The 26510-nt window shown below is 36.0% G+C and overlaps 1 protein-coding gene across 3 annotated transcripts in view; it reads right to left on the bottom strand.

Annotated features, from left to right (window-relative positions):
- si:dkey-40c11.2 (drebrin-like protein B) overlaps positions 1 to 26204 on the bottom strand; it is a 43313-nt gene extending 17109 nt beyond the window's left edge. Inside the window, exons 1-4 of one of the 3 annotated variants that reach the window (XM_052115023.1) lie at positions 25906 to 26204; positions 4718 to 4773; positions 3918 to 4030; positions 978 to 1052 (exon numbers count right to left, since the gene is read on the bottom strand). In XM_052115023.1, coding sequence (XP_051970983.1) covers positions 978 to 1052; positions 3918 to 4030; positions 4718 to 4773; positions 25906 to 25991 — 330 coding nt within the window. In that variant the 5' untranslated portion in view covers positions 25992 to 26204. Of the gene's footprint in view, positions 1 to 977; positions 1053 to 3917; positions 4031 to 4717; positions 4774 to 13435; positions 13532 to 25905 lie in introns of those variants that run through there. The other 2 variants (XM_052115011.1, XM_052115032.1) reach the window with 2 other exon arrangements.
- Positions 26205 to 26510: the final 306 nt, after the last annotated feature.

The raw sequence follows: 26510 nt of genomic DNA, 5'->3' as shown, positions 1-26510 counted from the left end.
TTTATAAGTGGAAGCTTAAGATATAAATCTGTTCTGTTTAAAAGTCTACTTGCAGGCCCTACATTACAGACAGGTCTGGGTGTATCCCTGTCATGGACATCACAAGTAAAGATGCCCCACAACTCATGATACCATCCCAAGTCCTAGAAATTGTTATGGTTATAATAAAAAGTCTTATGTCTATTTTTTTTGGAGTAGTTTCTGAAATCTATTTTTTAACCACTCAGAATATTGGAAAGTCTGTGATGTAAACTGATTTTGCATATGCCTATAATTCCCATTGGATTTTAAGTTATTTTGCTCCTTGAACTCATCTGTTACCTATCATTCTGATTGTTGCCACTGGAATTGTGAAGATTGGAAAACACTTTGTCTCCAGTATATTGTGTCAATTGATTGCAACTTCGACTCTTGCTATTTGTTCATAATGGTTTCTTTACTGGGTTAAGCTGTATGCCCTAAAAAGGTTTACACTGGAACACTCAAAATACCTTCAATTCTGTAACACAATGTAAGAATGAACCTCAAATCGAAGTTATTGTGGAAAGATACATGCTGAAATTAGAAAGTTTAACCAGTCTATGCTTACTTGCTGGTCTTAGCTGGTCTCCCAGCCTGGTCATGCTGGTCTGGTTTGCTGGTATAAGAAAGGTTTTTGGCATTTGTAAGCATATCAGACTGGTAGTCCAGCTAGACCAGCTAAAGACCAGACTGGTCAGGCTGAGATACCAGTTAGACCAGCTTAAACCAGCTAAGGCCAGTGAACTAACTTAGACTTGTTTAAGCTGATTTATCAGTTAGGGTCGATGTATGAAATCAGAAGAACTTTCTGGAGTAGTAAGGTAAACTGCTGATTACTGTATATAGACAGCTTTGTGATTATAACATCCTCCCCCTGAATGTTACTTAGGATCTCTATTATGTGAAAGCTGATGAGACACAGGGCAGCTAGTCAGGGGAGAGAGACTGTTTGTTACCTTGAAGAATGTCTTAATGGAAGGCACATGGCTGGCACATTCTGTTCTGCGGTATTCATCCACACTCTCACCAACCTGTTTGATGCAGTCAGAAGAGATGTCACGTTAAAAAAAGGGGGGCTTCAAACTGGGGCCTGCAAGGAGGCACTAGGGGGTATACAAAACATTTGTGAGAAATGTATAATCTTAATTTGAAAACTTAAAGCATTAAGTTAAAGTATGCTTAAAGCCACCATTTTTAAACATAATTCCATAATAGACCTATGTGTTCCATCACAGAACCTATTTGTTTCATAATAGAACCCTTCAGTTCCATAATAGATGTATATCTTCCATCACAGAGCCCTTAAGTTCCAACATAGAACCCTTCTGTTCCATTACATATCTATATCTTAATCATAGAAATCATCTGTTCTATCATAGAACCCTACTATGACCAAAGTGCCCCTGTTCAATAATAGATCTATTATCTTCCATTACAGAGCTATTCTGTTTCATATTATAACTCTTCTCTCCCATAACAGATCCATATTGTATATCACAGAACCCTTCTGATCCATAGCACTATATCTTATATCACAGAACCCTTCTGTTCCATAAGAGAACTATATCTTCCATCATAGAACCCTTCAGTTACACAGTATAATACAAATATATATTTAATCATTCAACCATTTTGTTTGCTAATACTATACATCTATTTCTTCCTTAATTGAACCATTCTTTTTCATTATAGTACCCCTGTTCCATAATAGATCTATATTCTTTCATTGCAGAGCCATTCTGTTTCATATTAGAACCCTTCTGTCCCATAACAGATCCATATCTTATATCATAGAACCCCTCCGTTTCAACATAGAACCCTTCTGTTCCATCATAGAACCATTCTGTTCCAAAAGAGATTTATATAATAATATATAACACTATATATATTCCATCATTGAACACTTCTGTTTCATCATAGAAACTTTCTGTTCCATAATAGATCTATATCTTACAACACAGAACACTTCTGTTTCATCATAGAGCCATTTTGCTCCATAACAGATCTACAGTATATCTTACAACATAGAACCCTTCTGTTTCATAATTTAACCTTGCTGTTCTATAACAAATCTGTTACATCATAGAGCCATTCTGTTTAATTACAGAACCCTACTGTTAAATAAGATAACTATATCTTCCATCATACAACCGTTCTGTTCCAAAATAGATCTAAATCGTCCTTAATTAAACACTTCTTTTTAATCATAGAACCCCTGTTCCATAATAAATCTATTATCTTCCATCACAGAACAATTCTGTTTCATACAGTAATAGAACCCTTCTGTTCCATAACTGATCCAAATCTTATATCATAAATCCCTTCTTTTTCATCACAGAACCCTTCTTTTCCAAAACAGAATTATACTATATATCCACTCATAGAACCCTTCTGTTCCATAAAAGATCTACTTCTTCCATCACAAATCCCTACTGCCCCATCATACATCATAGATCCAATACATTAATAGGAATTAATGTGTATCTCCTGATAGTCAAGAAATGTAACCTGAACACTTTTTGTTAAATCTTAAACATCTAGTACATCAGTGTCTGTCTGTCTGTCTGTCTGACTGACTGACAGAGTACCAGTCTGTTCCACAAGAATGTTTATTTTGCAGTTAACAGGTCACTGAGACCACTCCCCCTTCCTCTGTACAATGCCTGACTGACTACAGATGGCACCTCTGACCCTAACCACAACATTCCCACTTGTTGTCTTAGCAACTAGAGCCTTGAAGGATTTTAAAAAGGTTCCCAGAATATTTTATTCTGTCTGTATTTGAGCTCCTTCAGTTACAAGTCTGAAGGTCAAACCCCTTTTGTGAAGCGAAGCCATTGACACATCTCATCAACAGGAGCCTCACATCCATTGCTTAAACATGGACTGTTTAATGATGTGGCAGCTCTAACCAATGAGAAACCACTACAGACTCACACCCGACGGCAACAGCCAATGGAAACTAGTCATTAAAGACTAACATCCAAACCGAACAAGGCAAAATGACCTAATCAGAGGTATTTGTTAAAAGAGCTCTAATGTTTGATGCAGACAAATAAAAGGGGAAAGAAAGAGTCTAAAGTTTAGGACATTTACTATTTGAATTATATATATATACATATATATATTTCACAGACCTGACAGAAATTAAGTATGTTTACATATAAGGGAGACCGGGGCTAGTTGTCAAATAGGGAAGTTGGGATATATCACAGTAACTATATACTAAAATAATTTGTCGGAATTACATTATCCAAACTAAAATAATAATACCATATTTTTTCTAATAGCTGTTAATTCATTAATTCAGGCAAGGGTCAACTACTGTATACTGTATATATAAATATATATAAAATACATTTTAACTAAAAGGTTTAACTGTGTTCAAGCTGGGTGTTTTTCATAAGTGTCAGGTTGGGTAAAGTTGTCACAATTTTCTTTGAGCAGGTTGTAACATTTGTTTTAAATATCAGAAATGTATACAATTTAACAATTACAATATTTGCTACCCAAAATAATCATTTGATAATTTTGCACATAACATTTTACATTTTTGTTTAATTAACTCTTTTTCATTTAAAAGTTGTTTGTTTCAGTTTAGCTGAGAAGCTTATAATAGGCTTTTAATTGCATGTTCCACAGTGACAATTTACCCCATATAGTGAGCAACATGCTCATATATATATATATATATATATATATATATATATATATATATATATATATATATATATATATATATATATATATATATATATATATATTCGTTTTTTTGTTATTGTTATTGTTGTTGTATTTACTTTAATACTTTTAAATGATAATTTTATAAACCTAATCTGAGAAATATTCACTGGAGTAAAAAGTCTGACAACTTACCCTGGTAAGTATGAACTTACCCAGCAGACCATGACAATCTGAGGTTGTCCTGTTTCTGTCAGTCCCACCCTGCAGAGTCCATACATGGGCCTGCCATTGTGAAATTTCCCAACCAATTCTGTCAAACCTCCAGCTGTCCGGTGGGAGAGATGTAAAGTGAGGGGGCATAAGGACAAAATTCCAAATTTTCTTCATGAAATAATAACAACATAAAAGCAAAAGACTCAGCAGCCATGAAAAACTTGCATACTTTTACCAGATTACCATAATAAGTGAGTAAAAACTGATCTGATTTAATAAAGAAAGTCAGTATTCTCCTGCACTCAAGTAAGTTTTTTCTGCTGCATCTGACATTAAGTGGGAACAGTGTCTACTTAACATTTCTCTAGTTTCACATTTAAATGTTGCATGATTGCCCTCAAACTGAGCTTTTAAACTGGTTCAAATAGAGCACAACAGTCCCTGCCCTCTTTTTAACTGGCCTTGGTTTCCAGAAGTATTTTTCCCATAAATATTCTCCATAGTCAAAATAAAATAAAATAAACATTTTTAAAAAAAACACTTCAGTAAGCCATTAACCAAAACAAAACAGTCTGAATAATAACTTTACCTGACATTGCACCACTATAAATTCAACACTATCAATATAAATATATATTGCATACAGACCGATTAAACATCAGTAGGTCTGTCTTGAAAAAGTTTTATGTTATTATCACTACAAATAATTTCTCCGTGGAGAAAATGTATGGGATTTTAACTTCTATTGAGCATTATTAAGCATTTCAAGGGTTGATGAGACATGATTTAGAGCTCTTACCTCCTGAATCAAAGAGTTTAAGATTGTTGGTCACACCCTCATATGCAAATAATGCCCTGAAAAAGAAAGTAAATCAGAAAATGACTCTTGTGTTGAGCAAAACGCATAGCAGTCCATATTTCAGAAATTATAGGGTTAAGTTATAATATTAGTTGAAAGCAGATTATAACAAAATGCCCTGAAACAAACACTGTCAAGGTCATGTCAAGAGCAATTCAAGATGAAGCACGTAAAACTTGCAAATAAAATGGAAAAAAGAGAGTCAATATGTCAATAGAGACCAATGACCTTTCACAGTCTGCAACGAATCACAGACCCTCCTTCATTCCACAGTCAACTATGATCTACACCACATCCTCTCTTACATCATCTTAAAATGCAGTGAGCGGGCTGGTGTGTTAGGACCATGTGTGCAACATGCAAGTGCTTATCTTACACACTCACGCCATCCAAGAATGATCCACATATTGGACATGTATTGTGCATTCCAAGCCCTGACCCCAGTAAACCTACCGAGCCCCATGGAGTAATGAATATACCATGTTCTTATAGAAGAGCCAACCTGAGCCCACTGGCCAGGAGCGATTTGAGGCACGTTTTTCGTAACCGTCACTTGCTCGGTTGGCTAAAATAAATACATTTTTGTCAAAACTGTGTGAATGACTTCTGTAGCATGAGTTAGATTGGGTTGACATTTTTAAATAAATCAGTAATGTTTTAGAATAGAAGCCTTTATTTTGGTCACACATTATACATACATTTTTGCATATTTACAGTGAAATTTAGTTGTTTTCACATATCCCAGCTTAGGGGTCAGAGTGCAGTGTCAGCCATGATACAGTGCCCCTGGAGCAGATAACAGCCCAACAGTTGCATCTAGGGGGTGCTGGGGCTTGAACCCCCAACCTTCAGGTCAGAAAACCAAAGCCTTAACCGCTGAGCCACCACTGCCCCAATCACCTTGTATCACCTTGCACAGGGAATTAGGTACATCCTGTGTCCTTGGATGTACCTAATTCCCTGTGTCCTTGGATGTACCTAATTCTTCTGGAGTCAATGCCCTCTGTCTTCAACTATGATTTTTCAGTGTTACAGAGGATTTCGTGAAACTCTAATTTTGACAGACTCAAGTCAGGGCTCGTAGCCCAATGTGCTCTGGGGCTACAAGCCCTCCTAACAAGTGTAATTGCAGTGTATGGAATAGCATAACTGCATTTAAACCTGGTTCACAGCTGTTTGTGATTATCTATCATAGCTGGATTTGGGACTATTATTTGGAACTGAGGCTGGGAGAAAATTATGGATTTTGTTTTGTGGGCCCACCAAATCAACTGTAACAGTATAGGTGGAGCACTGTATTTGTGAAATGTATAAGACTTGAAGTTCAGTGCAATTGAGCGTAACAGTGCAACTGCTCCTAAAGATAAGTTCCACTAGTATTATGTCCGCCTGAAACCACTTCAACAACAACCACACCAGAGGCTGTGGTACATGTGGTTCAAGACTGGGAGGATGTGGTCAATTTTCAAGTGGTCATCTAAATTCAGTATTCCCTGCTATAGGTAACTTTTAATGACAACTCTGAAAGCGTTTAGGGATCACTGTCTGTAAAGTTTTCGAACTGCTCCCTTCTGTAATGGACATTTTAGAGAGAATTTCAGAGTGAGCTGAGGCTGTTGACGATAGAGTGTGCAGTGTTCAAATTCCATTTGGAACGCAATAAATGTATTCTGTCAACTTCAGCGCTTCATGACTTCTACAACGTTGAGCAATGAAGAACAGAATACTTTTTCCCTGCATCGGTTTTTATGTCTCTCTCTCCAAAAGAAAAAAAAAATAATCCTATAGTGACAAACATGCCAAAACCATTCTTCTGCCATTGTGCATTTCTAGAATCAAGAATATACTGTTTAATTAATATGAAGCCAAAACGCCCTGGTTCACTCTGGTGGGTGTTTCTTTCAAATTCACGAAGCAATTAATGGGCTTAAGACTGTAAATCTATCAGTTGGCTTTCTGTCGAACCTGCTGTGGCATGTGCACCACGGCTGACTGACTTAATTTAACAGGTTTAATCACTGGGAAAAACCAGTGTGGCATTTTCTAACAGTTTGCTTAAGTAAAATGTCAAGTAAATCCTATAATTCTACATAATAACAACTTCTCAACATGATTCAGATTAATAATAATAATAATAGCAGGGAACCTTCAATAATTTCTCATGTATCTCTTAGTTTCACAATATGCAAAGTTACATGTTTTAAAGAAATAATTCATCTATAAGTGAAAATTATATCCTCATTTCCTCATGTCACTTTAAACCTGTATCACTTTCTTTCATCCCTGGAAAACACAAGAAGGAACTGGACTGGAGCTTTCAAACGCATTTGAGAATAAACACTTTAAATGGTTGGTCTGTTCCACACACAAAGTTAACGTATGTTTTAAAAGACGTGAAATTCAGTGCACAAGTCTTATGGACAACATTTATGTTACTTTTAAGGTGCTTATGCTTCCTTTTTTAAGCTTGAATGCTCCAGTCCCCATTTATTGTACTTGTATGGAAAAGAGTGACCAGTACAATTCTTTGTGCTTTTCATGGAAGAATTTTCATTTTTGGGAGAAATAAACCTTTATGTTTAATGGATGTTAAACTGGCTACTAAGTTTGACACCTCTAACAGAGAATTGTCTCCCTCTGTCTAATGGATTTCTTCTGAATGAGAATAAACTAGAGCCCAGCCTGTGGTCATCATGTACCTATTGTCTTCAAATCCTCTGATCTCTGCAAGCCACCCAGACTGTGACCTCTGGGCTTTTGTCTTAGAGCTCAAACACAAGCAACAGTAACAGCCTGTTTCCCCTCATCAGAGTCTGTGTTCAACAAAACCCAGCTAACCAACCTACCAATCAGTCTGCAATTAGCATGTTGTGACACCATTGTTCCAGATCTTTCCAATGGCAAAGGGATAAAAAGGGTGAGGTAGTAAGAATAATGGGAATTTTGAAATGTGCTTGTACCCGCTGTCTATAAGCGTAACATGACAGGTTTATCGTGAAGGAAATGATGCTACAAGATGTTCATGATTTTTAATGCAGTAATGATATAAACAGACTTAAGTATTTTTTGATGTTGTGCTGGCCAAGAGTGGTCTTGGACTTTACAGTTTACTGACACCAAGCAGCACAGAAATGTTTTTGGCTATGATGCCATTGTAGGATTGCAATATTTTGCAAATGCAAGTGTCCAATAACGGGTGTTACTGAGCTAAGATGAATAGTATTAACCTGATCAAATGACCTCATATCAACCCCTTTGAGGCGACCCGCTCCATGTAGAATATAACAGCTCTTTAGGCTAGTGATTTGACTTCATCTAATGTGAGTGTACATCATTTGAAAAGTATTTTTTACATTTTAAACTATTTTCATATTTTTTATAATAGCTAATTAAAAGCAAATTAATGTTGTCCTGTTAATTTTTGTGCCAGATATTCTGATTGCAGAATTAAATAATTTAATCAGATATTATTTTAATTAAATGTAAATGAATTAAAGAAAATATTATTTATTCTTAATATCAAATTATATTTTATAAATTATATTATAATAAATGATATAATATAACTATTATATTTATTATATTATACAGTATATTATTTAAAAGATGGCAAGCTACCACTGTTATTGTAGATAAACACTTTGGTATTCTTTACAATATGTTTCCATTTGTTAACATTAGTTAGCATGACCTAACAATGAACAATACTTTTACAAAATATATGAATCGTGGTTCGTATTAATTTCAACATATACTATTTAATTTTTAAAATCAAGTCTTACTTGTTAACATTATATTTTTATTAACTGACATTAACCAAGATTAATTAAATACTGTACAAAATAAATTGTTAGTTCATGATACCTAATGCATTAACTAATGCTAACGAATGGAACCTTTTTGTTGTGTTACCACTACATAGTTTAACTAATTTAAGATGTGTGTAGCTTGTTGCTTGGGATGCTACAGTTTCACAGTAGCTTCCCCAACATAGCTCTCTACTTAGTGACCTCTACAAATTCACTTAAATCTTTACAAGCAATAGCGTAATCCTAATCTGTTGAGCCAAACTCATGCAAGAGTTAAATCATACTGACAACTAGTACTAAAGATGTCAAACCACACTATAAAATCATGCTTGAATGCATTACGATAAACAGTTGTGCACTTCATTAGAGTGAGATTTAGTGACACGTGTCCAGCACCTCCATTTAAAGCCCATTGTATATCAGGGTCGCATTCCCTAGTCTGCCTATTGCTAACTTGTCACCAGACTTTCATGGTTCATCTAGAAGTCATATTATGTCATTCTGTAATCTATGGGTTTTAAACATGGCCACAGTGAAACGTTATGGTATATTACTGTATTCATCTATTGAGTTAGGACCACACACATCCCCATTGACATTGTCAAATGAGCACAAACAGTCTGCACTTCACTCATTGTCTTTCAAGCATGCATAGAATTTTCATGCCTTCAATGACGTTACCCTGGTGAGCTAAAGTATACACACAGATACAGTTGTTTTGCATGAAGGATGGGGCATTTGTTTTCACCATTTTCTCCTCCACTCTTCCAGTCTTTTACGTTTCCATGAATCAGCTTCAAAAACAGTAATTGCACTTATTGTTTAGAAACAATGTTTCACAAAGTGGTGGATGTCATGATAACATGTCTACATGCAATGCAGCCTATAAAACTGCGTACGATTGCAGATTTCAGGCTTGATGTACCAAATATGATTGTAAGTCTTGAAAAATTACACCTTTCTTAATTCAAGTCACACTGTGGTAACAGATGCTCTTTTGTATGCATGCTATACAAGGGTGTTTCATAACACAATGTCACATTTATACCTTATAAGAGTTAAGGATAAAAGACATTGTATTGAATATTCAAGCACAATTACACATGCACTGTGAGTACACACACAAAACTCAAACAAACACACACCTTTTAGAACTACAGGTTCAGTTTATCTGGACCTGATCTGAAAAGCTCAGCTTAGACCAACATTAATTTCCATGCAGGTCCAGGCTGATCATTAAAATGCACTAACATAGTCTTTCTGCTAAAGCTGTTTGAACAAGGATGTCTTGTTGTTGAAGCTAGTTAAGAAGCCTATAGGGACACCAGCATCCCCTTTTGGAGACCAGCATCCAAAACCACCATATGCTGATGACTAGAATTTCTGGTATTTTCAACAGGGGAGCTTGTCAGAAAACACTCAAATCAAAGCTGAGAATTCCATTGGGACCAACATGCAACTGAGAGCACAGCCTGCAAAATAATGTGCAGATTACGTAAGTGTGACCTGACCTGTCTGCATTGCCTGTACATTACAAAAATTAATGTTCAGAACTCAACTAATGCTTAACTAAATCTCTTTAACACATTCTTTACTAAATAACTTGAAATCAAATCTAAAATCGTGTTTCCAGCATTTCCAGCAGTGTGTTGTGAGTGTTGTGAGAGTATAGTGTTGTCTGGAACTCGTCTGGACCATCTTCACCTCACACATACACACTTCCTGTGTCAAAACTCAAGAGCCTGATGAGAAAAACACAAGCAGCCCTGTTCTGCAGTCCACATCTGAGTAATCCAGCTATGAGCTCAAGAACAGAGAATGAGGGATGAAGAGAAAAGAGGTCATAAACAAATGAGGGAGGATGGGCTTTGAGCAGGGAGCACAAAGGAGATAGAAAGACAGAGAAAACATGGAAAAGAGGAAAGCATTAGTCTTTAAAAGGAAGTTATTCATGTGGGGATTGGTGTCACAATTAAAAAATACTTTGTGATTACATATCCGTAGCATGTATTGTTCTTTAAAAATAGTATTTTTAGAGAAATCTAAATCTACTTTGTCAAGCTGACACTAGTTGTCTCTGGTATGTTTATTTATACAGACTAGCTCCTAAAAGTTCACAATGTCATTAAAAAGGAGACAAATTATCTAATATCTAATTTATCTAATAATTTGCCTGAGATCCATTAATTGTAAATATGTCAGTAAGATTGGAAAAGATGAATGTTGTTGATTAACAAAAGCTGTTGCAGTCTTTGCAGTGCTCCAGATGCAATTCCCAATCAATCACTTTTCCTCCTTAAAATCCATTAACAAATGTGCATTTCTGTTGGAAAAGCATGCAATATTATTGGTAACTGCACTTAATTGTGTAATAAAATACTATTATCACTATTATAATTTGTTTCTGTATCCCCAGATATCCCATCAGTTGCTGGTGCTACAGTCTGTAAATCTTGTTGGCATCAGTGTCACTAATCTCATATTTTAGTCTGGAGCTTTGCATTTGATACCCATAAAATTTGGAGAGATGACAGTGAAATATAGTATTACTCTTAATGAATCACTCATTCTCAACTCTCAGAACACCACATGCACAGGCATGAGCACTGGTATTCACATAGAACCTTTAAAGGCAGGAATGATTTGTATGGTACACTTTAACGTGACATGATCCAATCATAATAAAAAATAATGTATCACTTGAAAATGAAAACTGACTACATGAAATGAAAAGGAAATTATGCCAGTATAGCATGGCTCTACCTTTTAATATAACATTATCCAAGACTTGTTTTTCAGTTATTTCCTCTCTCAACACCTCAGAAGTTCCCCTCAATGTTCAATCCATCTCTGAAGATGTTTAGTCAGAGGTTACAACTCAGAGGTGTTTAACTCAGAGGTGTCGGAACTCACAATTTACAAGCATCTTTATGAGCTGACAGCATAGAAACATACAACCTTACATCAATGTTTTAGTTCCAATTTGCTGAACTCCCATTGTGCTGAATTCCTGACACACTACACCATGCGAACAATGTTTATGACCCCAAAATTGGCCATGCCTGACTATGACATTACATCCCTCTTTATCTCCAGCAGCAGTGTGCAGCTTCGGAAAGCTGAGACCATTTTTAGTAGACAAAATATTCAATCTCCTGTCTCTGATTTCCCGTTAGATCAGTTTTTTAACATCAACTACTCACTTCCTCTTTTACTGTAGATTAGGCTAAATATGGCCAAATCAATCTTTATTTATCCAATACCCAAGTGATATTGCCTTTATGTTGAGCAAATGTTTTCTCAAACAACTTGACCATGTCTATCTGGGCATTGATGTCAATACATTTACTGTATAATAAACTCCCCAGACAAATCTAGTTGGATGTCCACTTTGCCTAAGATGGCCACGTTCCATCTGTAGTGTGTAAAGCTGGAAAGCAGCTGTGCAGAGCAGAATTCAGTCAAATCTATGGTTGGAGAGTGAAGGGGGGAGTTTGACCAATATGGTTGTGAAACCAACTGGCACAAAGGAATCAATTTTTGCTTAAAAGCAATATAAAAAGTGTCAAGCATCATCTGTGGCATTATTTAGTGTTCCATAAAACAAATCCTGGAAGCCCCCTTGGTCTGAATCAACTAAATGACTAATAGTTCCTTGCCAGTCCACCATTTGTTACCACAAAATGTTGGCAGTGTTAACTCATAATCTTGGGCCTTAGTCAATCTTCTTGACAAAGCTGTCTGAAAATGACCATAATCTCAAAGCAGACAAACTGACTTAAATTGCTCCCAATAAAACCAACTGGTCCAAACATCACTGGACTGAAAACATTAGCAAATGACAGATGGAAACTGTCTGGGTTTATATGTAGTTTTGTAGGGTTTATATGAAAATGAGCTTTGCACATTATGACCCAGGGAAAGGTGATAAGACCAGCTGCCATTTGCACCAAAACCTGGAAGATAAGAAACCCCTTAGTAGGTTTAGAAATTAACGGGGCTCCGATGTAAAAATGTCACTGAAAGTGATGAAAATACCCCAAAAATTAAAATATTACAAAATAAAAATCCAAAACAATGCAACAAAATATCGCCTAGTAAAGAGTTCCTCTGTTTATTAGTTGTAATATCTGACAATTTCTTAATATTCTATGTTGATTTAATTTTGTGGGTAATGCAATATATCTAATTGTTGCGTGGCGCTCAGAAATTCTGATTGGTCAATGGCGCCACCTAGTGGTCTGATATTTCTGAGTAACAACCGCACAGCATGCTGTCATTTTTTCTGCTTCTGGTATTTGTATTAGTAGTAAGTAATAAAATAATTCCAACTCAAAACAATGTTTCATGTCCATTTATTTATTTATTTGCCTTGTAGCCTTGTAATAAGCTGAATAATGAGGGTTCAGATTGTCATTTTCACAAAATAAACACCAACAAAACTCTGAAACAAACCAGATATGGATATCAGCTGTTTATTTCTTCAAACATAATTAAATAATTTCAACACAAATCAATATGTTATGTGTATTTATATACTGTATATTTGCTTAGTAGCTATGTGGGATAATGTACAGTCAGTCGGTTGTTATCACAAAATAAATCCCTTTTAGGATGATTCAATACCCCTATGCTGCACCTTGGGGGTCCTAATCACCCTGTCATGGTTTATTTTGTGATAACCAGCTGACTGTAAATTAGCCCTTACTTACTCAGATTCAGAAATTGTGTTAATAAATGTATTAAGTTTAAGTATTTGAGTAAAAGCATGACAGTATAGTTTTATATATTTACAAAATATGCACTAAATGTAAATAATAATTCCAAGTAAAACTAAGGGTTTTCTTACCTTAAGGGGTTTGTGGTAACTGGGCCCACATTTTTATTTCAGCCAGGTGTCTGAAGACTGACTATAGTCTGACTATAAGACTGACTTCAGCTTATAAAATGGGCAGATAAAATCACCGTGCTCAGATAATAGCAAATGAAGAGAAAGGCTTTGCCCAAGCTTGCAGTTGCCTCAGTTAGTTTGCCTGAGGCAGCCTGTGTGCAACAATAATATCTGCATTTGCTTTGTGTGCTGAACCACAGATTACAATCTAATATTTCTGAAGTTGATGAAAAAAATAAAATATTTTCAACCTAATATGGCATGCAATATGAAAATCCCTAGTAGAAACAAATGCTAGGAATAGAAAAAATCTCTGCTTCAGAATCTGGTTTCCCAAGAAAATAAGACCTTCAGAGTGCTGGGGATCATACTGGCCATTGCAGGTTCAGACAGAGGCTGCTGTCTGGCAGAGCTGTCCCACTCTGGACTCCAAGCTCAATGATCCAGACCTCAGACTCAAATGGTGGGCACTCTTAACAACCTTTGCAGAAAGCACAAAACAACTCTGAGCACATTGCCATCTGGCACTGTTACCTTGTCATACTGAATACAGTGTGCCAAGTGCTATTCATTTGGGTGTATGCTGGCCTGGAACAGACACAACTGAATTGCTCAACAAACTAAAATGAGTTCAACAGCCAAGAGACTTGGAAGGTAGACTTAAACTCAGAGACATAAGTCTAATGAAAACATTTATTTAAAATACCTATTAAATTAACTTTAATGCTTGAGGCAGATTGTATTGAGTTATCTAAACTTCATATGGTATATGGATGAGAGTGTAACTAATAATGCCTTTCCTTGTAAGAGGAATCAGTCCCAGGGTAGCAGTTTTGGATGGAATGATCATGTCCAGTATTTCCTGAGAGGGAGACTCGAGCGGAATACAAAATGATAGAGTGGAAGAGTTGACATGAAAATGAAAAGGAATATAGGGGACTGAATCTTAGAGAATGGTGGGGGATGAGGAATAGAAAACAGACTGAGAAGGTTGGCATACAAATAAGATATATGGTTGCAAAATAAAAAGGCATGAGAATGAGGGACCAGAGACTGAAACAGAAGGTTAATGAAATTTGGAGGGAGGAAGATTGAAAGATCTAAACGTATAGATCAGTGCCAATGTCCATTACATGTAATAATGAAAGGTAAATGTTCATGAAAAGCCATTTCTTCTAAAAGTCATGACAAACAAATATGGCAAAAATAGTCAGAGTAACTCTAAAGAGAGCAATGGACCAAAAGAGAGAGTGAACAAGATTAAATATTCACATATTCATTCCGGAATCATAAATTCTTCAGTATTTCATATACCTTCATGAGGTTTTTTTACCTTTTAACCAAGCTTAAAGGTATAGGACTATTTCACCCAAAAAATAAAATTCAGACATAATTTTCTCACCCTCATGTTGTTGAAACCTGTATGACTTTCTTTTTTCTGTGGAACACAAAACAAGATGTTAGGCAAAATCTTGGCCTCAGTCACCATTCACTTTCTTTGAATGGAAAAAAAATGCAATGAAAATGACTAGGCTGTCTGAGGATGTTAAACATTCTGCTTATCATTATCTGGATTTTGGGTGAACTAACACTTTATTTGTTAATATTGGTGGTTACTCTGTTTTAATGTTTGTAAGGTGGAAAGTAACAATACACTGTAGGTCTAATGATTTTACAGAATAGCTGCTGAGGTCAGAATTTCCGCCATGGAAAATCTTAGAACTTAGCAATTAAGCAAAATTTTTTATATGCAATATTCAAGCACACAAATGAGTCCAAAGGTGTGTCTAGGTTTGTGGTTCCAAGTAGCTTTATTAGTCTTGAAGTAACACAGAAAAGGGAACAATAAGTCTACAGTTTAAGCATCGATTAAAGCTGCATTTAGCCAAGTAACTATATTGTGTCTCAGGAACCCAACTCTGTAATCTAAGACTACACATGAAGACATTAGAAGCCTTTCTTAAGTAACCTTATATGTTAGCTGCTACATAAATACATTTCCACTGAAGACAAGGTAATCCTGACTCAGCTATACATTCATTTGTATATCTTGTTAGCATTGAGAAAAACATTTTTCACAGGTCTATTATTCCTTTAATGCTTCTCTGAGCAGTAAGTCCAATTGAGATGATGGATCTTTTCAACAAGGCATAACAGGCAGAAAGGTTACTACAACTCCTATCAGAATTGTCAGAAATAACCTACTGTTTTCCATCAACAATGCTACAATTACCCTTTAAAGAAGATATACCACTAACCTCCAATCATTGAATGTGTTGTTATTTATTGTAGGACAGATATAAGACCAATTCATTACTTAGTAAGAGTCATATTTTGATGACAGGTCATTTATCTAATGAGCATTGAGGTTAAGCTGGGAGCAACTACTATACAGTTATTATATAATTATACTGAACAATATATATTGAATAATTATTTTAAATGCTTTTCTCTGACAATTTTTAAACAGTATATTTAAATGGTAGGCCAAAGTTGCTATATCCCAATCCCAATGTTGGTTTTTAAGGTTATTTAAAATATTTTTAAAAGCAAAATCCAAAGTAAACATATTTATCACTATAAACTATGTTGCTTGCTTCAACACTTTCCTGATAAGCCTGGGGACTTTAGATCAGCAGGCCTCTCTAAAGTTGCTAACTGGACAGAGTGAGTTTAGCCTCTGGCTTCTGGCCTCTCAAAGAGACCACTCCTCTGGGATATCTCTGGCATTTCCAATCCCACTTATCCCTCTTAGCTACTGAAATACAGACCCTTACTCATGTACACACATACTGGCATCCATAATACAGTCACCAATACATAAAAAATATTAATTCAAGTGTTTCTTCATTCTGCCTCACTGAAGAATCTTAAAAGATCTTCCTGTCTTTCAGTAGAACCTTGTCTTATTTAGTAGAGGGTCTTTAATCAATATATAATCTCCTGTTTTCTCAGGACCATACTATAAAAACATTATTTTCCTGATTCATCAGTTACTCACAGGTCACAAGTAACTACACTCACCACTAAAATAATTTAAGTAATTCACAAATCGACCAAAATTGCTCAGATTGTTTCAAAATCAAATGAGGCAGCATTTCAAGGGATCACAGGTGCATTACCAACACAAAGGCTTTTCCAGTATGTAGGCAATGTAAATGCTGCCTCCTAATATAATTTTTTTTTTACCAGATTCAAAGCAGCATCATATCCTTTGCAGAGAAGGCAATCTCTGAATGAACTGTGATGCACTCACGATGAAATTCATGATGAACGACTTGAGGAAAATGTTTATTATAAATAAACATATTTAATTCAATATTGTAGAGAATCAACACAAATGCTCAAAAATGTATTATTTTACACAAAATATGTGGCTCTATGTATTTTTCATCTTATTAGAGTATCTCACTTTTAGCTTAGCAACATGCTAACGTCAAACATTTGAAATCAATTGCGAGTCGAGTCTGCAGTAACATAACTGTCATGATCCTATCGGAACTGCCCTCTCTTGTCTGTCTAAGTTTTGTGCATTTTTGGTCTTTGTCTTGTGTTGAGACTCCGCCTTCTTGTTTCATATCACCTAGTCTAGTGTTCGTTTCCTCAATTGTTGTGACCTGTTCCTCATGTGTTGCCCTCAGTATATTTTGTGCCTTACCTCATGTCTTTGGCACTTTGTTCCATGAGTTCATGTCTTTAATCAGTTTGTGTTACTCTTTGGTTGGTCTTGTATGTGTTCTTGTGCATGACTAAATTTGGTTATTCTGGTTATTGTTGTTTTCTCCCTCAAGATTTGTATTTGTGTTTTGAATTAAAAGCCCATTTGACTCACCATTCATTTGGGTCCTCACTTCCCTCAGAGTTTTGTAACAATAACACCCTTTTTACCCAAAGAAATAAGAAAACTGCAAGCAGTTCGTAGCTCAATTGATGCCTAAACAACAATAAAGTTGAGCAGGTCTGGTCTGCTGACTTCTGCAGCAGCTGTCTATAATGCCTATAAAACCTCTTTTAAAAGCATTCTGTGTTTGATGTTGGCAGGAACTGCCTTTTATACATGGTCTCAAGTTATAATTTCATCTGATAGACGTCTGCAAACCACAGAGGCTTGAGTAAGCTTCCAAGCTTTATTGGAATTTTACCCCAATGTAAACGCAAATTCGAGCAGTTGAGAGGTGCCAGATCATGTGTCCTATCTCAGTGATACTTCCGAAACAGTCACTTAGATTTTTTTGCTGTAATACCCTTAAAATAATCTAAAATAATACAGTTGTTATTTTAACTAAATCCCATGCTCTTGGTTGATGAGATAGCATCTGCTTACACTGGGTATATCGTTGTGTATGAACCTTTCTTATTACTTTGTGGGCAGTGGCGGATTTAGGAATGGGTGATATATGCAACTTGTGGGGGGCTGGGGTGAGGGGGGGGGGGGGTGTTACGGTGTGCCCTTAGCCAGGGCCGCCATCAGGATTTATGGACAGGGGGACAACATTTTCCAAATTGGAGGGGGGGCTGGGGGTGTGACAGACTTTGACTTTCCGAAGTGCTTGTATGCTGCTTGTACATGCTCATTGCCAACCTGAATATGAAAAACTATTATTCTAAAGAGCATTTTCTTACTCATTCAGGCCTAAAAATGAGCTAATTGCAAGCTTTAGTAATTCCAGCAGGTTGCAATATAATTGCCTTATAACATGGATGGGTATTATTTTATATGGGTATATTTTATCAAGACAATTACTCTTTATTGGTTTGTTTTTTATCAATTGTTAAATAATTGATACAAATATATTATTTTTAAAGAGTATCAACAGCAATGTTTACTACAGCAAAGTCACTATATAAACTAAAATGTCAATAAAACATTTGTATCCAATGGCTGTGAAGAAAGCAGGGAAGTCTGTCATCAAGGCATCAAGTGTTTTATGTCAAGCAAACTGTGCATATGTGGGTCAAGTGCAGGTGGACCTTTCACCATCTTTGCTGCATACATAGCACTGGGGAAAATTGATATGTTTATTTTTTAATTTAGATAGACTTCATATAAAAAATCTCAGCATTGGTAGCGTGTCCCACATTAACATAGCTACTCTTTGTACCACATTTGGTTTTTTGGGATCTGGTCACCCCTAGTGTGTGTGTGTGTGTGTGTGTGTGTGTGTGTGGAGCACAGTTCCAAAACAGTGTAGAAAGGCTGCAGCAGCGTTATTATAATTTCTACCAAAACGTTAAAAAGAACCGTAATGTCGGAGCTTATCAATACTACGGTCATTAATAATTTAGCATCAGGGCATATTTAATACTGGGTTTTGGTACCCATACTGACTTATAAGGGCATTTATATCTATATCTATCTATTATATTGATATATTGTCTAGTTAAGTGAACGTGCTAAAGTTATTTAAAGGTTAAGCTAGCTAGCTGCACTTTTATTTGCTAGTCTACACTGGCTCCTCACTTTTGCCATGTTCATACCTAGTGCTTCATGCTTGGCCATAAATTTGGCCATCGCCTCTCTGCTTCTTTCGTTCACTTTTGCTCTCTGTTTGCTTTCTTTTCTTTTTTGGTACCCATGATTTTAGCCTTTGATGAGGATTTTGACTCTCTAGTCAGTCAAAGTGATTGGCCAGGTGTTTCGACCGAACCATTTTCACAATAACAGATGGTGTATCAGAATCAGATGACAAGTTGAAATGTGTTTTAATGACAAAAATTAATGTATTTGTCATGTAAATACATATTGAATCTATTTTCGGTTATATATGTTGCGCTTAATCCCATTAAGGATCAGCTATAGACCTTAACATGGGCCCCCTGCACTTTGACCCCCGCCAGTCAACAACTTTGGTTTCACCCCATATATATATATATATATATATATATATATATATATATATATATATATAAAATATTCAGATAATTAAAATTCATTACATTATTGTGGCAGAAGAGTTCATCATTGATAAGACAATACAAAAAGCGGCTTTAGAATACAATGTATTGTTTACTATCATATTACGGATCATAAGTCAATCATTGGGATACCGTTCACAGCGATCCATTTCAAAATGTTTAGGTCACTGTGTCAAGTTAAATAAAGTTTAATACTCAATCTTTAAACACATCTTGAGATCCCTTAGTTAGGATTTGCGCTCCTTCAAGTGTTTTGAATGCAAGAACGTAACGCATGTTTGTGTTGTTGCTGCTGATGGTTGTTTTCGTCACTGTATAAACTGCGCATTTTCATACAGCTGAAGTTTCACTTACTGCCCTCTGGAGTAAACAGGTGGTAATACAAGCTTACATTTCTCAGGAATCTTCCTTATATGAGGGCATGCGATTAATTGCGTTAATTTTTTATGCGTTATTTTTTATAACATTAATCGCACTAAATTAACGCGTTAAATCAACATCCCTAATAAAAATCATCAAAATGTCTTGACCCCTTTAAGGTTTTTTTACATTACATATTTCAATGGTGCAAAAGGACTCTTTTGTCCTTTTGCCTTGAAGGAGTCATGGTCAGAACTGCAAAGCGTGGAGGGGAAACCTGCAAAGAGCGTGAGGCCCCCTACATTTGATTGAGCATTGTTATCACTGACTTAGTTGTTAAAGAGTTCAAACACATGCTAGTGCGCAAACAACCTGACCTCCTTAAGCACAAGGCAACTGTGAGTTATTAGTGAGAGGTGTGATAAATACCGCCATGTAACAAAACACCTTTAACTGCATCATGTCATTCACCACCTTTGAGGTGCATGTGTGTAATTTGGGACAAATCCTGAAAGCTGCATTACTGAAGAACGTAAAGGTTTCTACAAAAGAAATGTATTTGAATAAAGGAATGAAATGTGAGAATCATGCCTCTGTGGTCAAATGCAAAACTAATTTGATATTCTTATGATGTACAGTAGGAACTGGAATGGAAAGAAAAACATTCAACTGCACAAGACTGGGCAAGACTACATAAGAGCATAATATAAAGAGTTGCACCATGTTTATTTGCCAAACCTTTTGCCAAGGTCAAAACATGAAAGTTACCTACACAAGGGCTAGGCATTTTCCAAGAATCAACAGAGCTTCTCTCTAAAAGATTGAGTTAATAATCCATGAGGTGAATTGAGAGTGAAAGTATCAACTCATAGTCTTTTCTGAAGTCTTTTTGTTTCCAAATTTAGATGCACTATTGATGTTCTAGGTGGATCCTTCACAAACTATTGGAAAATGACTGACAACAGAGGTAGAATTAGAATCCTAAGCCACCATTTGAGCAGCTCTGAGTAAAGCAGGCTGACATATTGAGCATCTGGGCATTCTGTAGCTGTCTGGAATGGCATGAGATTGAAGAACACAAAGTAATTTGCCATATGTTTATGTTTCAAGAAAAGCTTATGAGTAGAGCCATTCATCCCTTTTCCACTGATGCTTGTTTAGAATCTCTTCATTAGACCAGTGTATTGTAAACAATAATTGTTACTTTTAAGGTGGTAGTTTAAGGATTAGGATATGTTTCCAAAACATAACTGTGCCAACTAACTAGTGCTTCGGAGGTCAGTTTATTCCTGCAACATCAGTATACAGTACTTAGGAAAATCCCATAGCTTTTTTGAAGCAATGAAGAGAATAAGCGTTTGCATTCTCTTATAAAATCAATGAAGCACCTGGGACAAAGCAAACACTGAAGCTAATAATCTTGTAATTTACAGCTGAGGAGCTTAATTACTGATGTAGCACTCTAAAACATTCCTGTGGTAAACCAACAACCATAAAAACAAAAATAAGCCCGCAAAGGTGATACTTTAAAAGTACTCATCTTAACAAGCCACACTGATCTTCATATTGTGTTAAAGAGTCATGACATGCTTTTTATTTGTGCAAGATAGATTACAATAATAAACTGTTGCCTTCTTTCAGTGAATAATACTACAAGCATATTATATGATGTTATTTATGCCAGATTGGACCAGCTGCATAAAACAATATAACGTAACCATGGTGATACAGTATTTTTCAAGTCATCAAATGGTAGATTGGTAACACTGAAGAATATATATAGTATACTGCACTACAGATAAAGCTACACAGGAAATAATAAATTACACTCTTTTAATAATTAAGCTGTCAATCAAATTTTTTATTATGATATAAAGAGTATGAACTCTTTTACATATAACACATATAAGGTATTTCTGCTGAGAAACATTTATACAATCTCTCCACTATAATAGTAATGTTCAATTAAATATCTTTATTTTAACATATATAAACATTGCAAGTGCAAAGAGAGCAGCAAAGTCCATGGAAAGCAATAACACCAGCCCTGCAAGATGCTATATAGTTCTCCAGAAAAACAAGGTAATGTAAATATATTAAAATTTATAAAAAATAAAAAAGACAATAATATAGGGCAAACAAAATTAGTTTGAAGCTATTATTATTTGAATCACAGCGTATAGTTTCGCTGTAATAATAGGTTATTGTCATATAATGTTCTTGCATCCACGCGTATTTCTGTTTGAAATTACAATGTAAGCACCAATGTAGCCCTAAGCTTTTGACATTCCAACCAGGCCGACACAGCAACACTGACTGAACCAATGGCGAGAGTTTGGGTCGGGACTACCTGTTTGCTAATCAACCACAGATTGGGGGGTGGTCTTCAGAAAACAAGTTTGAAAACAGTCTTCTTCTTTTTTTGCAATTCCATTTGGTTTTGCTAGTGGTGCAGAAATAAAACACTTCACCTTTAAACTAATTTATCAAAGCAACAAGCAAAGGTCGATTAAGGTTCATGTTTTTATCAGCTCTCCCCAAAATGCCCAATTCTGCTGAGTTATTAGTACAGAACAGTGTTCTAGTAAGGTGATAACTCAGCATTCTTAGCAGATGTTCATTAGTAGTAACATGAGAGGATTGCACCTTGAGGCTCTTAAATCATGCATAAACCTATGCTAACAGCATGGAGATGTAAACACCTGAGCCACACTGAACCTGAGCTCCGTTACATTTCTTAAAATAACAGAGTGAGAAGATGAGTAACTAGGTGAGATTCTTAGAAAGACAACAAGGTTTAGCCTCTGTCACTATGGAAAGACAAAGGTGTGGGTTGTTTGACTTTTCAAAGCACAATTCCATATTCACTCAGTGAAAATGTTTAATGGCAGAGGCTCAATCCCTCTTTGTCTAAAGGGTGGTGAAGTCGCCTTCAAGAGTCACAAATTGGGCTGTTCATCATAACCTCCTACATTGTTCATTGGAAAGAATTCTGCCACGCCTTCACAGTTTCCTATCAATTCCAGTCCAGTCACATCTCTGAGGAGTTGCCTTTGCCTGCCTTAAGCTTTGGATGAGAGCAATAAATCTTTAAAAAAAAAGAAGATTTATATGATTTGTATTAAAAGATATGAGAATAATATGTTATGGCTTACAACCAAATCAATAAGTTATGTAAACCATACTTGTTACAAAAACAGATAATTATATTGTCTTTAATGTCATCATATTGCATACTGTAGGCACTACAAAATTACTGTAGTATTAAAAACAACAACTAAAATGTTTATCAAATCAAGCAATTATCCTTATAATCTTTGAATATGTTATCTTGGACTCCACACACCCATACCACACAGCAAATAGTATAGCTGCTAAAAGGTATGAGGAAATAAACGACCATTTGCCAAAATCTACTTCTGAAGAACTACTGAGTGGCATGTGAAAAGACTGCCTGGGAATAATTCTGATCATATGTCCACTAAAACTGACAATTAAAGTCTTGGGTTGGCACAGGGTATGTAGCTGCAATGCAATCCTCCAACTGGAACCATCAGCCAGACCAAAGCTAAAGATAGTTTGGCAGCATTTTATGTGGAAAAATGTCAATCAGTGGAATTGGATTTGTCCTATTCAGAGACTGTATATATGCCTGCAATTTGACCACACAGCAATGCTGCTATGCTGCAAAACAATGCCGCAGACCATCAACAATTCAACACTTTTAATCAACCTCTTGTCCTAAACTTAATAGCATAAGCAAAAGACCCAATTATTAATAGTCAATGACGATTAAAAGGACAGTTCTTCTGTGTAATGCCAAAGGAGAAGTTTGGCAACATGCCCAAGTTGTTTTCTTCCATATAATGAAAGTGGATGGGGAAAGAGGCTGTCAAGCTCCAAAAAGGACAAAAAAGCCATGCTTATGACTCATGCACTAAATTACAAGTCTTTTGAAGCCATACAGTAATGCTAACCTTTGCGACCAGAAAATTAGCAGCAAAACTCTGCATGTTTTTAGTACTGTACGTGTTGTTGACAAGTAAGAGTTTCCCCTTTTGTTACAAATTTGCAAGCCTTATCTAATGACTCATTTTCAGCTTCTGCTTATGGGCTATTTTCAGTTATATACAGTAAGTACTTTGACATGTCAAATGGCAGTGTGAAATACAGAATTGTAAAACCTTCAACATGACTGCTTTTCAGACGTTTCATCTGTCAGCAGATTGCACAAGGCTGCGCATGAATGGGCCTGATTGGCTTGTACAGGCTAAAGTGCCAGCGACTGTTTCTGAGAATGTTTCCATGGTGATTAAGCATGTGGAAAAACAGAATGGGTGCTGCCTGGATAATTTAGGCAGCTACTGACAGGGCATTTGTGAGAATTAGCCTGTACCTGCTGAAATTCAGCAGAGACGATGATGCTGCTGATCTAACAAATGTGAGTTGACAAGATCTGACACAGGAAGCACACTGCATGACTTTAGAACTGTCAGATCATTGTACTTCAATTACTTTTATGAGTAGAGTGGGTGAAGAAGCAAATAAGTTAGTTTAGCCCAAAGGGTTGGGTTAAATACTAATCTTGGCATATCAATTTGTTTCAATTGTAATCAGTTTGAGTCAGAGAGTATATACACATTTGTGTGTTCAGTGTAACAATATATGTGATTCTAAACAATTCTTCCAAAGTATGATTACAGTTGAAGTCCAAAAAGAAATGGCAATCATAAAGGGATAGTACACACAGTTCTGACAACATTTACTCCATGGAAAGCGATAGGAGATTTTAAGCCTCAGTCACCATTCACCTTTATTGCATGTTATTTCCAAACTATGAAAGTGGTGACTGGGGTAAACATTCTGCCTAACATCTTTTGTGCTCCATGGAAGAGAGAAAGTCATACGGGTTTGGAACAACATAACAGTTCATTTATGGGTGAACTAGCCCTTAAACATGTGATAACTAAAGTGACAACAAATGCTGAACAAATCCTTGACAAGTAAGCTGATATGCAGCTAATACATTAATAAATGAATACCTGTAATTACTGTTATCTTTGCAATATGTTGCAAATGCACATTAGAGGCCAACAAAAGATGACATCATGGTCGGGTGAGTGGCTAGTAATTATAGGTTATTAACTTCTTTTCTAAATGAATAAGAGTCTGTGTATTCAGTTTCAGAAAAAGGTGTGTCTAATCATGCGGTTGCTCCACTCAAGTGCAAGCCACCACGCAAACTACTACTCTCTGCATAGGCCAGAATGTGATGCAGAATATATGACATCATGGTTCAAAGTCAAAAATTAAAGGGACTGGTTGGTTTTCTTACATCATTCATACCAAAATACGCACATGCACACGTATGCACATAAAATAAGAAACCAGGAAAAATCCTTTGAATCACTTTACAGGCCAGTAAAGGGTTCTCTTTTTTAGAACACTTTGCTAACAGTTTGTGTGTATGTGTGTGTGTGTGTGTGTGTGTGTGTGTGTGTGTGTGTGTGTGTGTGTGTGTGTGTGTGTGTGTGTGTGTGTATGTGTGTGTGTGTGTGTTAAAAAAATGATAAATGGGCTTATGTGGACAATTGTGGTAATTTGCATACAGGCAAACACAATGGGAAGAATACAATATATCAAGAGGAACATACAGTGTGCAAACCCTGTATGCTCTTATCTTTCAATTGTCTAAACATGCACACATAAAAATCAATTACTGCCAGAATACATAACAATTAAATTATGAAAAATTATGATAATATTAATGATAAAGAAAAATAAAGGATGCAAAATAAACCATTAGATAATGTTCTTTATGTTCTTGCCACATAAAATACTCACTGCAAATTTCTGGGAAGGTTAGCTTGTGATTATAAAAAATAAAAACCTAAATAGAACGTTCCTAGAACGTTAGGAGTTTTTTTCTCAAGAACTAGCAAGCAACTGCCTCTTTCAAAACTGGATAAAACAACAACAACAACAAAATGCTCAGTCTTTGTTTGTGGCTCAAAACCTTGTAACCTGCCTACCAAGACAACAATCAAGTCTACAAATTCGACTGCACGCGCTTTTATGATGCCCTAAAAATGTGTCTATGTAGGCAGCTCACTAGGTTTCGAGACACAGCCAATAGGCAATAATTATTGTACCAGTTAGTGGATGCTCGGGGATTCAGGATGTCTTCTTTAGCAGTGAGTAGAGACAGGCTGTACGTGTCCAAGTTAATCGCGTGCATCCTGACGCTGGCGATTGTTAATGTACTCCACGAGACAAGTTCACTTCAACAAACGCTCTTTAATACGGGAGGATCCCTTATCCAGAGTTGCATTCAAAGAATTGTGAGTTTTAACTGCAATCTTTAAATTCTGTAAGTTAAGAACTGCTGACAAGTTAGAGGCGCACATTCACTGATGGTGTAACTGCATCAGTCCTGCTGGAAAACAACTTCATGAAGAGGAATCTCTCCAAATAGCTCCACCTCCTGCTCTGAAAAGAAAAAAAGGGGAAAAAACACTGTTGTTGCACAATTTCAGTTTATCTTGGTTGCTTGTAATACGCATACGGACCTATATATGCGCCATCTACGGGAACATAATTTAATCTATAGTTTTAAAATATTTTACACACGATGACACATTTCTAAATTAATTTATGGGCATTCTTGTTGAGTTAGGTAATGAGATGTCCAGATGCCTTTATGCGTATGTTGTCATTTACACAAGATTATTTGGTTTTTGCACACCCAACTTGCAAT

This window comes from Xyrauchen texanus, chromosome 4, assembly GCF_025860055.1.
Source record: "Xyrauchen texanus isolate HMW12.3.18 chromosome 4, RBS_HiC_50CHRs, whole genome shotgun sequence".
NCBI lineage: Eukaryota > Metazoa > Chordata > Actinopteri > Cypriniformes > Catostomidae > Xyrauchen > Xyrauchen texanus.
This window is presented reverse-complemented; position numbering and strand designations above follow the sequence as displayed.